The sequence below is a fragment of the Zootoca vivipara genome, chromosome Z2 (assembly GCF_965207765.1).
Source record: "Zootoca vivipara chromosome Z2, rZooViv2.hap1.1, whole genome shotgun sequence".
NCBI classification, from domain to species: Eukaryota; Metazoa; Chordata; class Lepidosauria; order Squamata; family Lacertidae; genus Zootoca; species Zootoca vivipara.
In genome coordinates, this window is record NC_142585.1 from 16,439,544 (window position 1) to 16,454,971 (window position 15,428).

Consider the following 15,428-nt stretch of genomic DNA (forward strand, 5'->3'; position numbering starts at 1 on the left):
AATATTTGGCTCAGATTGTCAACCAAACCACAACATATAGCCAAGATTGGCTGCCTTTAGAAGCCTGAAGGGGAATCAATACATATGTGCAGCTGTGGTAAGCAGTACAGCGGTACCCCGCAAGACGAACGCCTCACGCAACGAAAAAAATTGCAAAACGAAAGCGTTTTTGCGATTTTTTTTTTACGACTCGCAAAACGAAGCCGTCTATGGCTGTGCTTCGCAAAGAAGCCTCGCGAGGGGAAGGGAAGCCGCCGCCGCTTTCCTTTGGGACTCCGCTGATGATGTCCACGGCTGCCGCTTCTGCCTCCTGCGGCAGCGTGGCTCTCATGGCGGCCTCTGCGGCTCCGGTCTTGCCCTCCTCAGTGGCTTCTGCGGCTCCGGCAGGAGCCGCAGCAGGGCCCACCAGGCGGCCCTTGGAGGGAACAGCGGCAGCACCTGACTGCAAAGAAGCCTCGCGAGGGGAAGGGAAGCCGCTGCCGCTTTCCTTTGGGACTCCGCAGCACCTGAAGGAGCGGAGGCTGCGGCGGGAGGAGACCCCGCGGCTCCGACCTTGCTTTCTCCCATCTCTGTAAATGGCTTCCGGACTCCTTCCAGACCCCTGGCCCTCCTCCTGCTCCCCCCCCAAGCCTTGAAGACTTCTGGCCGTGGCGGGTGAGTCGGCGCCTCTCTTTTTTGCATTTCTTCCCCTCCCCCCATAGGAACACATTAATTAAATTTCAATGCATTCCTATGAGAAACCACACTTCACAAGACGAAATTATCGCAACACAAAACAACTTGTAGAACGAATTAATTTCGTCTTGCGAGGTAACACTGTACTCTGACTTATGTTGATGAGCAAACAAGACCACCATCATGAGCTCACAATCCATTCAAAAGGGTGGGGATTGCAGGTTCTACCCTTATCCCCCTGCTTTCTTCATTTTAGCATCCTATTTTTTAGGGGGAAATGGTTATCATTAAACAATTAGATGTCAAATATCCCTTTTGATCTTTTGAAAAGGACCCAGAGACCCAGTAGAAAATCTCAATTTGCTTTCTGGCTACCCCTGGTCTAGACCATAAAATTCCACTTGATTCTCACTTTGTGTTGGCTCAGAAACTAAACCTTTTGGGAGAGGGGGATATGGTTGACTGAATCCCCCATCTGTTCAAAGGGAGGTCTGATTATTTTCAGTGACAGGACTAGAACACTTGTTTAGAAATCTTGTAAGTAGCAAAAGCATAAATCAGATGGTCCATAGGGAAATAACGCACTTGTAACAGTTATAAAAATCTGTCAATGCCTCTTCCTCCCCCTTTTAATAAAGTGTAGGATCAACTCAAAATAATGAAATTCCCTTGGTAGCATTTTGATGAACAATGACCTCATAATACAAATAAACCCTTGCATAATGCACAATTGTGGTCAGTGACCTAGAGCACTTATGCAATGAATAATTAAAAAAAGAGTAAGGCATCAGAAATGCAGTAAAATACAGTATCACATCTGACAACTGTCACTGGTTTCAATCAAATACTTTTAGGTGCTTATATGGCTTAGTCTGGCTGAATGCTGTTGTGAGACTAGAAGCTTTTAATAATTTTATCTGCCTGTGGCATTATTTGTGTACACCCAATAACTATTATGTTTCTAAAGATTCATGACTGGCTGTGCACATGGCTTAAAAATATAATGGAGTTTCGAATATTTCTCCTCCTATTGTCAAAGGGAAAAAAACAGTTTTGGTTAAGCTAGTATTAACTAAATATTTTTTCCTTCCATAAACCTGATCATAGGAGGTTTGTTTTGGTTCTGTGTTAAATAACTAACAATAATTCCAAATGGCATATATTTGGGAAACATCTCAAATTATGATTAAATGTGCAATAATTAGTATATGGCCCTCATAAATTACAAAGTGGTATACACATCTATATTACATCTATTACCTTTTTCTTGCTAATTTTTTGTTACTATTTCATTAAACACAGAATGCCCCAGTTTGCACGCAATGTTAAGCCAAATTATGGTTTTTCGAGGATGTGTAGGCTTCTAGATCATGGGTTGGCAAACTAAGGCCCGGGGACTGGATTGGCCTAATCACCTTCTAAATCCGGCGCAGACGGTCCAGGAATCAGCGTGTTTTTACGAGTAGAATGTGTCCTTTTATTTAAAATACATCTCTGGGTTATTTGTGGGGCCTGCTTGGTGTTTTTACATGAGTAGAATGTGTCCTTTTATTTAAAAAGCATCTCTGGGTTATTTGTGGGGCATATGAATTCGTTCCCAAGCCCCCCCCCATAGTCCGCCCCCCCACAAGATCTGAGGGACAATGGACCGGTCCCCTGCTGAAAAAGTTTGCTGACCCCTGTCCTAGATTATGGCCACTTTGCTCCTCTTCCAGTCTTCCTGCTGCTGTGCTGTTGTGAGCTGAGCCCTGGTTATTGTGTAAACATGGCTTGTGGTTTGTTCTGCTCCAGTTGAGCTATAACTGGTTGTTGTTGTTGTTGTTTTTTATAAAAAAAATGGGTTTACATCTTGCAGCTATCTGGAGAAGATAAGCCATGAGTTTAGATTCTGACAACTTGCTAAGCCAACCCATGCCAGCAGGACTGGAGGAGGAGCAAAGTGGCTATGATTTCTCCAGGTGCCTACACAATTGTGCTAAGCTATGCGGCGGTTCGAATCCCTGCAATGGGGTGAGCTCCCGTTGCTCGTTCCCAGCTCCTGCCCACCTAGCAGTTCGAAAGCACATCAGAGTGCAAGTAAATACATAGGGACCGCTCAGGCGGGAAGGTAAACAGCGTTTCCGTGCACTGCTCTGGTTTGCCAGAAGCAGCTTAGTCATGCTGGCCACATGACCCGGAAGCTGTCTGCGGACAAACGCTGGCTCCCTCGGCCTATAGAGCGAGATGAGCGCCACAACCCCAGAGTCGGACACGACTGGACCTGATGGTCAGGGGCCCCTTTACCTTTACCTATGGTTTGGTTTAGCATCCTGTACAAAGTGAGACAGTGTGTCTTCTGCTCTCAGTGTTTCTAACCAGGGCATCTATGCTGAGAAATGAAATACCGTAATTATTGAAGTAGGATTTGGAAATGTGTGTGTCACCCTTGGTCTTATTCAGCCCTCTGAAGGCTGAAGCTTGGATTCTAAGTTGCCTGACAAAGTTTTCTCCCTTCTTTTCCCTATCAATAATTTCCTTTGAATAGCAGTAACAGGAATAAGAGAGCAAGAATCACACAGTGTGTGAATACTAGGAAAAAGGAAATGGAGCTATATGAGGATGTTCCCTTTTATCTCCTTGCAAGAACAAAAGAAAGGGGTTGATGGAAGTGGGTGGGAAGAATCAACAGGTATTACATTGTGAATATCAGTGACAAGGATACTAAAACATGTCAACAACTAGGCATTGTGCTGATATTATATTAAAAGAGATCCAGTCCCTAGGCTTTCAGTCTAAAAGACAACAGCATGAGAAAAGGACACAAAGAAAGGGGAAATGGTGAAGGATAGGCAGAGATTAATGGAATAATGCTGTTTAAAAGCCCACTGCCGCGTATTATAGAGATGAATGAAGAAGGTAGAATAAGATGGCACGAGGAGAAAAGAGATGTTTTCTGAAGGGAGGAAAAAGGGTCCTCAGAATTAGTAAAGTTTTGTTTATGCATGGTAAAATCCTTGAATCATACTACGGTACTTACTGGGATGCAGGTGGCACTGTGGTCTAAACCACTGAGCCTCTTGGGGTTGCCATTCAGAAGATCGGCTGTTTGAATCAGTGCAGTGGAGTTAGTTCTTGTTGCTCTGTCCCAGCTCACACCAATCTAGCAGTTTGAAACCATGCCAGTGCAAGTAGATAAATAGGTACTGCTGCGGTGGGAAGGTAAATGGTGTTGTCATGTGTTCTAGTTTCGGTCACAGTGTTCCGTTGTGCCAGAAGTGGTTTAGTCAAGCTGACCACATAACCTGGAAACCTGTTTGTGGACGCCGGCTCCCTTGGCCTGAAAACAAGATGGGCGCCACAACCCCATTGTTGACCTTGACTGGGTGTAAATGTCCAGGGGTCCTTTACCCTTTTTTTAAAACCTAAATGGTAAAAATGTTCAGGAATTGTGTCACAGGAATAAAGAAACATGGGCTTCTACTACTACTATGGGAAGTACAGCAAATATGTCTCTGCAAGTGGCATATATACATTATGGAAAATAATATTTTAAAAGCGATCATATTGTTCTGATGTATTCCATGAAGAGTGCTTTTGCACATACTCCACAAGTTGTTTCTTATCTTGCAGATGAGCTCAGTGAAAATGTTACGGCCTCGCCTTGATGACATCCTTTTCAAACTTACATTTGAAGAGCACATAAACAATATCAAGCCTGGCATCATGGCAGTAACAATCGCCTGTGAGGAACTGAAGAAGAGTGAAAATTTTAGCAGACTGTTGGAACTTGTGCTACTGATAGGAAACTACATGAATTCAGGCTCAAGAAATGCTCAGTCACTCGGCTTTAATATTAGCTTTCTTTGCAAGGTAAGCCTAAGCTACACAAAAAATACATAACTTGGTGGTAGTGATGAATAACTTTAAATTTTGCTATAATGTTGCCTCTGGTTCCTTAATATTTACCTATACAGTCTCATTTCTTGGCAGATGTTAACTTGGAAATAATACTTTAAGAGCAGTTAACAAGTTGTTACCTGGCACTTGCCCCTCTTGCACAGGTGACCTTCTTATGCAAGTAGTGAGATGGAAGATCTGTTTGTTAACATTGCTTACTCTTATAGATCAATAAATGTTCCTGCTAGGCTAATATGTGAACGTTCAACCCAAGGAAAGAATCCTGAATTTCACTGAAAAGTATCTGGTAGAGTAGATTTGGGATGGAAACACCATATTCCTGTGTGGCATCAATGAAGTTAATAATAAAATACTGTATTTTTCTGTGTATAAGACTATATTTTTTCCTAAATTTTTGAAGTTTAAAATAAGAGATTGTCTTATACACGGATAGTGTATAATATATTTTCTTAATTTTAAGTCCAAAAAATAGGGGGTGTCTTATACACGGGGGAGTGTTATAGGGGGCGTGTTATACACAGAAAAATACAGTAATATGTCTAACTAGTGTCATTCAGCCCGTTCAGTAAACGGGCACTAGAGGAGTGGCGGGGCCACGGCCTTCCCTCCCTTTAGCAGTGGGCGCTCCGCTGAGCCCAGTTGGGCAGCGGGCGCCCGGGAGAAGCTTGTTTCGGCGATGGCGGAAGGGGGGGGCCGGCTGGCCCTCCCTCGACTGCAGCTTCCTCAAGGGCGATCCGCTGAGCCCAGCTGGGCAGTGGGCGCCCAGGAGAAGGCTGCGATTCGGCCTGTTTTGCTGCCGCCGCCACAGAAAGAGGCTGAATCACGGCCTTCTCCTGGGCGCCCGCTGCCCAGCTGGGCTCAGCGGAGCGCCCCGACGAAGCAGCGGCCGTGGGAGGGGTCAGCCGCCCCCCCACGTGCCGCCGCCACAGAAAGAGGCCGAATTGCGGCCTTCTTCTGGGCGCCCGCTGCCCAGCCGTGCTCAGCGGAGCGCCCCAACGAAGCGGCGGCTGTGGGAGGGGCCAGCTGCCGCCCCCACGCGCCACCGCCACAGAAAGAGGCCGAATCCCGGCCTTTTCCTGGGCGCCCGCTACCCAGCTGGGCTCAGCGGAGCGCCCCGACGAAGCAGCGGCCGTGGGAGGGGTCAGCCGCCCCCCCACGTGCCGCCGCCACAGAAAGAGGCCGAATTGCGGCCTTCTTCTGGGCGCCCGCTGCCCAGCCGTGCTCAGCGGAGCGCCCCAACGAAGCGGCGGCTGTGGGAGGGGCCAGCTGCCGCCCCCACGCGCCACCGCCACAGAAAGAGGCCGAATCCCGGCCTTTTCCTGGGCGCCCGCTGCCCAGCTGGGCTCAGCGGAGCGCCCCGACAAAGCGGCGTAAACGGTAGGCAGAGGTGGGGGGGAGAGAGCGCATGTGTGTGTGCGTCCTGTCTCTCTGTCCAATCCCTGTGTCCCTGGGGCACATGCGCAGTAACCCAGGGACACACGGGACAACTGGACGCAGAGACACTTGCACTTTATTATATAGGATACTGATTGGAAAGTTGTAGACGTTTTTCTTAAATCTGATTAAAATATGTTTTGAAATATCCCGTTGAAATATATTTTATAAAGAAGTCTGCTCAACTGTGGATTCAAGTGGGGTGTTTGGATACAATATTTCTTAGAAGCCCCACACAAAGTCTTGTTTATTTACATTGTGGAATAGATAGAAAACACTATGTAATCACTTCACATATTTTGGATTTTTTCCTTTAAATTATTATTTTAAACCACAGTAAAAATTATTTGGGTGAATGTAAAAGATTACAACATCATTTGGAAATGCATGTTATGAAAATGGTTACTGTTTAAATCTTTTTGTATACTGAGACATATAGATGAATCAAGCATGGATTAACCTGGTTTTAAGGTCTCCCTCCCCCATCCCCATGTGCACTGCTAAATTTGAAGCATGGGGAATTAGTTGCAACTATCCTGGTCCCAAATTTTACATTGTGTGTGTGTGTGTGTGTGTGTGTGTGTGTGTGTGTGTGTGTGTTAAAAATTATGTATGTAAAAATAGATATTGTCAACAAGATTGTATATATCTGTTACAGGGCATATAAGCCTACCCAATAGTTAATAAGCTTGTCTGTTTTGACCAGCAGCTATTTAATTTCGAAATCATATGACTGACCTATAAAATTGTGAAGTAAATAGAGGAATCTATCCTTAGTTCAGTTTTATTGTCCTGTAGGATACAGGCTTAGGGTGTTCAATCTGGCCTGCTCTATATGCACAAAAATGGACATTTGTTGGCCTGTTTAAATTTTTTCTGTTCTGATATTCTGTTGGCACAATTTAAAATCTAAACTGAGTAAACATATCTAATGGGAGAAAGTTAATCCCCACAGATAAGTAACCCTTTTATGATCAGATTTAATTTTTAATATACCAAACTGAAAACTTACACAATTCTTCATATATTCAAAGTCCACTTTGGCTGCTTCAGCAAAAATTGCTTCACAGATCTTGTAGTCAAAAATAACATTACAGGGGAAATTGAATAACTTAACATCAAACAGTTACAACTGGCCTTCTCAGTTCTGTAGGTCTAAAAAATAGTTTTGCAAAATGCTAGTCTGACATAAGCAGTAAAACAAACACACACACACACACACACACACACACACACACACACACATTTCAGTATAGGATCATGGATTTATGAATGCGTTATTTCAGAGTTGGTGGACCAAGAGTTCTAAGTAATCCATTAGAAGTGCTAGGTGGGAATCCAAGTAATGAACAATTACATCTCTACAGTAGCTGTCTCAAATTGCTACACCATATAGCAAGATAGAGTTTTAGCAATAAAAGGTTTGACATCGGTTCTAACAAACCCGTAGTATGATAGCTTAGTATGAATAAGTAAATGAAATGTTAAGTGTCTCAAAATGGGTGTGCCATAGAGTATTATCATTAAAACAAAATCTTAAGTACATAATTGAAAGAACATGGCTGTAGGATACAACAATCCTATCTTTCGGAGAACACCACCACTGGGATAACATCCTGCTTGGGATACTTATATAAGAGTCATGCTGTCTATATAAAATAGCACTGGGGTTTTTTGATTACCAAGCAGGATTGGAGAGAAAATTAGAGCAAAATTTCACATGCTAATTTATATGTGTATATGCAAATCTAGAAATAATTACTTTAATTTTAAAAGTAATGCAAAACATCTTACCATAATGGGGAAGACCGACCAAGTAATGTGTGCATCTCTTAGTCTCATGCCCTTGCTCCCTCTTCTTAACATCTTACCACAATGGGAATGAAAGAGAAATTCATTCTCTTCAAACTGGATTTGCACTGGAGAGATTTGCACTTTCAAATACAGTGGAGCCTTGGGTTATGTTGCCTCCGGCTTATGTCACCCTTGACTTGCGACCGGCGCAAACCCGGAAGTACCGGAACGGGTTACTTCCGGGTATGTGCAGAAGCGCTAAATCATTCCACGCGTGTGCGCAGACGCAACAGTTTGGGTTGCCTCATTTTCGTGTTGTGGTGGGGCCTCCAGAATGGATCCCCACTGTAACCCAAGGTTCCACTGTAGTGGAGTGTTATCTGTAAAGAAGGACATCTGGCCATCCCAATTTAAAGATGAGAAAAGTTTGTTCAGGTGCAAGGAGTCCTTCAAATAGTTGGTTGCAAACTATTTAGGATTAAATGTCACCAGTAGCATTTTTAGATTGGGCCTGGAAATGAAAATGCATTTTGCAATGAGGCCAATTAAAAAGTAACAGTTCATAATCATTAAGATTTTATTTTTTTTAAGCAACTGAGTCAAAATGTCAAATGAAACTATAATTGTACCACTAATATACAGTTGTAAGAATCCTCTGTAGGGTATAAATCAACTATAGGTTGCTGATGTGCCTATGAATACTTAACAGAAAAAGCAAATAACTGGAATGAAGATGTTGTTCCAGACACAGTAGGCTTGATGGTAGGCAGAGAGTTGCTGTTTATTATTGCTTGCTAGCTCATTACAGTGGTGATCTGCAGCAGTGCTTAAGTGAAAGTCTATTTGCCATTGTTATAGAAACTCATGTCTTCAAATTATTCTAATTATGATCCAAGCTCAGGCTGATGTTTTTAAAACGGCCTTCAGTGCAGTTTGTTTAAAAATAAATAATCTATTACTGTTTAATTCATTGAATAAAAGTTCTCTTTCAACATTTTTCTTCTCTCCTTGCTCCTGTGCCCCACTTGTTTCCCATGTATTCCATGTTACAGAACCAACAGATAGCACTTTAGGAAGAGGTTTGCAGTGAACCAACAGATAGCACTTTAGGAAGAGGTTTGCAGTGAAAACCCAAGTTTCAGATTAATGGATGCTATATGAACACTTTGCCAAATACATTGCTTTGAAATCAGCCACCACAATGCTAGTTGTTTCTGCAAATTTGTCCTTAGACTGTTCTAGTTATGGAGCAGTGGGGAAGGGCATTGTTTAGTGGCAGATGTAGAAATACATCCAGGAAAACATGTATTAAACCTGCCTAGTGCTAGCTACGAAACTAATGTCTTTATGTTGATTGCAAATCCTTAAAAATGCATTATCTTTCCGGATGTTATATTGCAGCATGTGGTGTTATTGAAGAAAGCGGTGATTTGTAAACAACCCTTGGCAGCGAGTACAGAACTTAATTTTGCTTAAATAAAGGAGACTGCCATTAGAATTCATGTACTGTATCGAGGCTGGCAAGCAGGAGCAGTAGTTTTGATATATGCACTGAAGCGTTCATGATTGTTGATTCACTGAACAGTTAATATTTATACAAATATGATACAGAAAGAAGCAATATTTGAGTGAAAGCAAAACTGCATTAGCAGTCAGGGGCTTCCTACATCTTGTTGGTAGTTTTGAAGTGACTAGGTGCTATTTTTCACTTTGAGACATGTATTAGTGTGTGCACTCACACAGCTTGGGGGCAGACTATCAAGTTTACATATGGTTGCAAAACATCTAAAATATCTGTCTAATAATGGAACCTATAGTTTAGTACAGTAACCACCTTCATTCGGTTAGGAGAATCAGAAGTGTGTCATGAGCTCATATGGTCTATTCTTCCATTTTGTGTGCAAAATCCTGCCTTTCGCTAATCAGATCTAACCATAGTGTAGCATCTGACTGATGCTAATGGTAATCATGGTTCTCTATCTAGAGCATTGAAATATATATATATATATATATATATATATATATATATATATATATATATATAATGTTGAACACTGTAGTTTGAAGCTAACTGCAGTTAGTGTTAAGATCAGTTTAGACTGTGATTAGGAGGTCAGGAATGTTATTTTTTTTCTTCAGGACCTAAATTATGTTCAGTGCAAATATCAGTGAAATTCAAACATTCTATTGTGTAAACTACTTCTCTCTGTGTGTGTCTTTCTATGTTTGCTTGCTATTTTTCCAGCCTGTGTAACCTAACCTAAGGATAAAACTCTTGTAAGACCACATTATGTGTTTAGTGTTACCTTGAAAATGGTGTGATTTAGAGCTGGAAGAAGATGCAGGACTGTGGGTAAAATGATGAAAATGTATCTTTAAAAAGAACAGGAAAATGTATTACTAAGAAATAATGCATTTCCCTCCTTTTTTCTTTATTTCTTTTTCCAGATTAGAGATACTAAATCCTCTGATCAAAAAACAACACTATTACATTTTCTGTCTGAAATTTGTGAAGAGAATTATCGGGACATCTTAAAATTCCCAGATGAACTTGAACATGTGGAGAGCGCAAGCAAAGGTATATGGCGAGATAAGGCACTAAGAGTAATTTGTATCTACTTAGGTGTGGAAAGTGCTTGGAACATTTCATTTTAGATTGTAGGATTATGTAACCTGTAAACATTAATAATCCTCACAGATACATGTTTTCCCTTCTAGATGTTTATTGACCTAAGGAGGGGGGGGATGTTTTTCTATGAACCACTAACAGTAATAATACAGCATAGCATCTTGTAACATTGGTATCATTATAATGTTTAGCTTGCTAACTACCTTGTTTTATTATCCATATGTGCAATTATAATGCTCACAATGATGCCTTTCCTTATCTGTTGTAAAACAAATCAGTATTAATTGCAGCAACATAATTTTGTAAAACATCTTTTCCACAACACACACTGTTTATTGTAATAACAATAACAATAACAACAACAACAATAATAATAATACACTGATACAATATTGAAGAACAGTGTTGTTTACACACACACACACACACACACACACACACACTAAAATATACCAAAATACTACAAGCATACTATATAGTAAAGTTTAAAAAGTAATAAAACATATACATATACATATATCTGTGTGTGTGTGTGTGTGTGTGTGTGTGTGTGTGTGTGTGTGTGTGTGTAGGCAAATGCACTGAATATGCAAATACATTTAAAAGCATTGAGAAAAATGTTTAAATTAAAGAATTCAATTAAATCATTGCAAATTACCATATTAGCCTCAATAAAATTTATCCACGGCTTTTGGACTGCTGCTGCAAAACTTGTAACTCTTTCTGTCATGAATTTGTCAGAATCAGACAACAAATATGTAATTTTTGTTTGATCGGCACCATCAAATACCATACTTTAAAATTCAGAATATACTCTGCCTTTGGTTCAGAATACAAGGAGCGATATAGTAAATAATGATAAAGATCTTCTACTGCTTGGGCATATTTACTTATTTATTTATGGAAGTTTTCAAATATCTGCACATATGCACAGCATTTTTGAAAATAGCTCTGCAAATATTTAGATAAAAAGCAGAGTAAAGATGTTGATACCCAGTTGCTATTTTCATAAGTATTTGGACCGTATGTATCAATGAATAGTTGTTGGCATCCGTCTGTCTCGGGAGACATTGCAGTGTGCCTTCGGGGGCGAAATCAAACTGCTGGAGAATCACAGCAGGTGTTGTGGCAGCAGAGATTGATAACTCGTAACTACTGCCTCCCATGTCCAAAGGATAGGAGAGCAATATGTTTGGCACCAGCTTGGCTGAAGGAGTTGCTGGAAGGAGACATAGAAGGTGCCATCCAACCATATTTGGGACTCTACTCTGCATTTGTGTAGGGTTTACCCCTTGGCTTTTTCTTCTCCTGAAGATATCCCGCAAGACCGCAGAGGTTTAGGGTCAGACGGATGCCAACAACTTTTCTTCTCCTGAAGATATCCCGCAAGTTCACAGAGGTTTAGGGTCAGAGTTTTTCTTCTCCTTGATGGACTATATGGGGTGTTAGGGGAGGGGTGGTACCTCTGGGGTAGTTTGTCCAGCTTTGGTCCCCATCCTGCACTCAGCTCTTGCCACTTGTGGCAGTGGCCACTCCCCTGGAAATGGCTTTGACTCGCCAGCTAAAGCAAGTGAGAGTAGTTGATGGGTCTCAAACCCTCAGTGACTTAGGGACTTCACTCTGCACATGAATTGAGCAGATGATACCAATAGTGAGTCCAACAGTCTAGGACAGGGGGTCCCCAAACTAAGGCCCGGGGGCCAGAGGCGGCCCAATCGCCTTCTAAATCCGGCCCGCAGACGGTCCGGGAATCAGCATGATTTTACATGAGTAGAATGTGTTCTTTTATTTAAAATGCATCTCTGGGTTATTTGTGGGGCATAGGAATTCGTTCATTCCCCCCCCCAATATAGTCCGGCCCCCCACAAGGTCTGAGGCCCTCTGCTGAAAAGTTTGCTGACCCCTGGTCTAGGAGGTGGTTTCTACATGGAAAGTGAAGGGTTTGTCAACCTGTGAAGGTAATGTATAGTAGCCCCCATCTAATCTAATTGTTTGGTAATTATGGTAGCACACAATGTCTGAGGAGCAGGGTCATGCCACTGCACCTGCCCCATAGTGTTTTATTATTACATTATTGCATGCCTGGGCCCTCATCATCTTTGATATCTGAAGAAGAGACCCTAAATGTGAGCTGCTGCTTGTGTCTGAGAACTCCATTGTGATTAGGACAAGTGCATGATTGAGTGGTTAGCAAGGAGAGAGCTTAACAACAGACGCAGGTTTGAACAATATTCTAAGTCAAATCTTGGTTTGTTCAGAATGATTGGGTGGGGGTGGGGGTGGGGGAGAGAGAGGCTAAGTAGCTGCAAGCTCCTCTCAGAGGCAAAGCAGGGTCCCAGTATGCAGATCAGTGCTCCTGGTTAATTTCCCTTCACTAACAGTTGTTTAGTTCCAGATCATGGTGATTTGTATAAGAGCAAATTCACTCCTGACTGCATATTCCAGAATCAAGAATGTTACTTTTACCAAGTTTCAGACAAAAATTATGTCAGTGATAATTCACAAAGTGTGTGTTTGCGCGCGTGCATGCATGAGAGAGAGAGAGAGAGAGAATTCAAAAGCAAGTAAAGAGCTAGGTGCTTAAATAAATACTAAATATGCTTTCGATAGATCCCAGCTAACTGATTAGTCTACATAGTAGTCGTAGAGTTTCTTTTTATTTTTAAAATAAACTTATAAAAAAATCTCTTTTACAAAGCCTTACTGGTTACTAGACATGTTTGATAAATCCTTTATTGGTTTTCTCCTGTGGCTAACACTTTAAGTTGCAGCTTTGAGGATTTTTTTGCAGTTTGATTTAAAACCTCTAGTGTGTGAGAGGTCAGCTCAAGGGATTGAACTAAAAGAGTTGGTGAAGTTTAATTAAAACCATTGCATCAGTAGGAGGGGGAAAGATTTATTAATGGATCTGAAGTTCCTATTAATCCTAATTTTTTGTATAATTCTGAAGTCGGCTTTGCTTCAGTTAAATTTGTTCTGTTCTATAAGATAAAAGCTAGTTAAGTTTTCTGTAAACAGTGTTAACTGATAAGCAGCATAAATTATTCCATACTTTGACTAAACTCAGGGCTTTAAAGTCCTCTATGCACTAATAGGTAAGAGGCATTCATACAATTCTTTCCACAGCCATCGCTGTACTGCACATGAAGGAAACACCTGGAGGAAAGCCTCTGAATGTGATCTCATTCATTTTATGCAAAATTAATTATGTATATGGGAAAATACTTTTTAACTTCATAGAATCATAGAATTCTAGAGTTGGAAGGGACCCTGAGGACCATCTAGTCCAGGCATAGGCAACCTTGGCTCTCCAGATGTTTTGGAACTACAACTCCCATGATCCCTAGCTAACGGGGCCAGTGGTCAGGGATCTTGGGAGTTGTAGTTCCAAAGCATCTGGAGAGCCAAGGTTGCCCATGCCTGATCTAGTCCAACCCCCTCCAATGCTTGAATATGCAGTTGTCCCATACGGGGATTGAACCTGCAACCTTGATATTATCTGCATTACACTCTAACCAACTGATCTATTATGGATTTAAAATATTTTTTTAGAAGGGTATAAAAATTGTATGGGAAATTTGAATAAAAGGACAACAAAGTTTCAGATAGCACTGAAGATAACCCATCCTGTATGAGCAGCATGGAAGTCATGTTTTAATATGAAAAGGTCAGGAGGTTGAGAGAATAGATAAACAGACCAGAATCATCATTAATCTGTTCTTAAGTCATAGCAAAATATTGCATCTTATTAAAGAAAGGTGTTAGTTGTATGCCTATAAGCTTATTCAAATGAAAAATAGACACATAATTATTTCAGTTTCAAATGACTGAAGTATCACAAGTTTTGGATACCTCAGTAGTGAATTTGACTGACAGAAATTAGTCCGAATGGGGTTTCTGACAAACAAGACTGAGCTATCAGTGTTTGCAAAGGAACTCAGATTTGCAGAAATACAAATGAAAACAGCTGACTGAGAAATAAGTATGCTCAGTGGTCACTAGGAGCAATGAAATGATGTGTGTCATTTGGAAAAGATAAATTTGGAAACTGAAAGAAGTTGGGATATAGAATCGACCTCTTTGCATTGCTAGCAGCCATAATAATCTAGAGCATGGCATAGCTAACTGGAACCTTAACTGGGAGCAATTCTGTTAGAGAATGAGAATGTACCACTAATTTTTTGTTTTACTGCTTGTGGTAGCATTGTTGACAGTTAAGATGTCATCTCCCAGTAATTAGTTTTATTCTGCTTGTGTTGTTAATCCTGTTTTAGTTTGTTACTGCCCTTTTGTTTGTAATTTTTGGGACTTGGTGGCTTTGAGTTACTATCCCTTCAGAGTTTATCCCTCCTCAAACACGAGTATGAAGGATAGTCGGATTATGCAGTAGTTTCACCTTACTCCATAGTGGGGTATATTTGATGTGACTTAACTGGATATCTATAGCCCATGAAAATACTAACTGTTCCTATGGGAGAGGACAATGAATTTATAGTTGACATCCACATATATTTCTTTCTTAGAATGGCTTTTGAGACAGCACATTTTAACTAACAGTTGTTTTTTAGAACTTTGTAAATTGATAACAATGCATTTATGTGCATACGATACATCCTGATGCATGCTCTCATATATTTACATTATTCATATGGTATTCACCAGCTAAGGAATCCTTAGATATTATTTTTTGTTTGCTGAGAATATCTATCTAATTGGTTTTAAGTGCTTTTAGTTTCTTTTTATTTCTCTGTATTTTATTTCTTACAAACCTTTATTGTGGAGCACCTTGAGATATTATGAAGCAGTGTGCAAATGCTGTAAAATAAACTAATAATTTGTTGTGAAAGTAGTTTTCCTGGTTCTAGTTCCAGGCCAGCAGGTTGGGTTGATGGCTCCACCCCCTTGATCAAAGTCAGGGAGCAAAGTTTAGGGAGGTACAGCTCCCACCATGCAGTTCTGCTGCAGCCTTTGTCACGTGCAGACAGTCACTATTAGCTCC

At 41.1% G+C, this 15,428-nt stretch overlaps 1 protein-coding gene across 8 annotated transcripts in view; it reads left to right on the forward strand.

The window, feature by feature from the left end:
* The window catches only part of DIAPH2 (diaphanous related formin 2), a 339,062-nt gene that overhangs the window by 150,739 nt on the left and 172,895 nt on the right, over positions 1-15,428 (forward strand). For all 8 annotated transcript variants that reach the window (XR_015948654.1, XM_088664504.1, XM_088664505.1 and 5 more), the window contains 2 exons: positions 4,285-4,524; positions 10,249-10,378. Coding sequence is in view for 7 of the 8 variants with exons in the window: in XM_088664504.1 (XP_088520630.1) it covers positions 4,285-4,524; positions 10,249-10,378 (370 nt within the window). In the remaining variant the exon portion in view is untranslated. The remainder of the gene's footprint in view (positions 1-4,284; positions 4,525-10,248; positions 10,379-15,428) is intronic.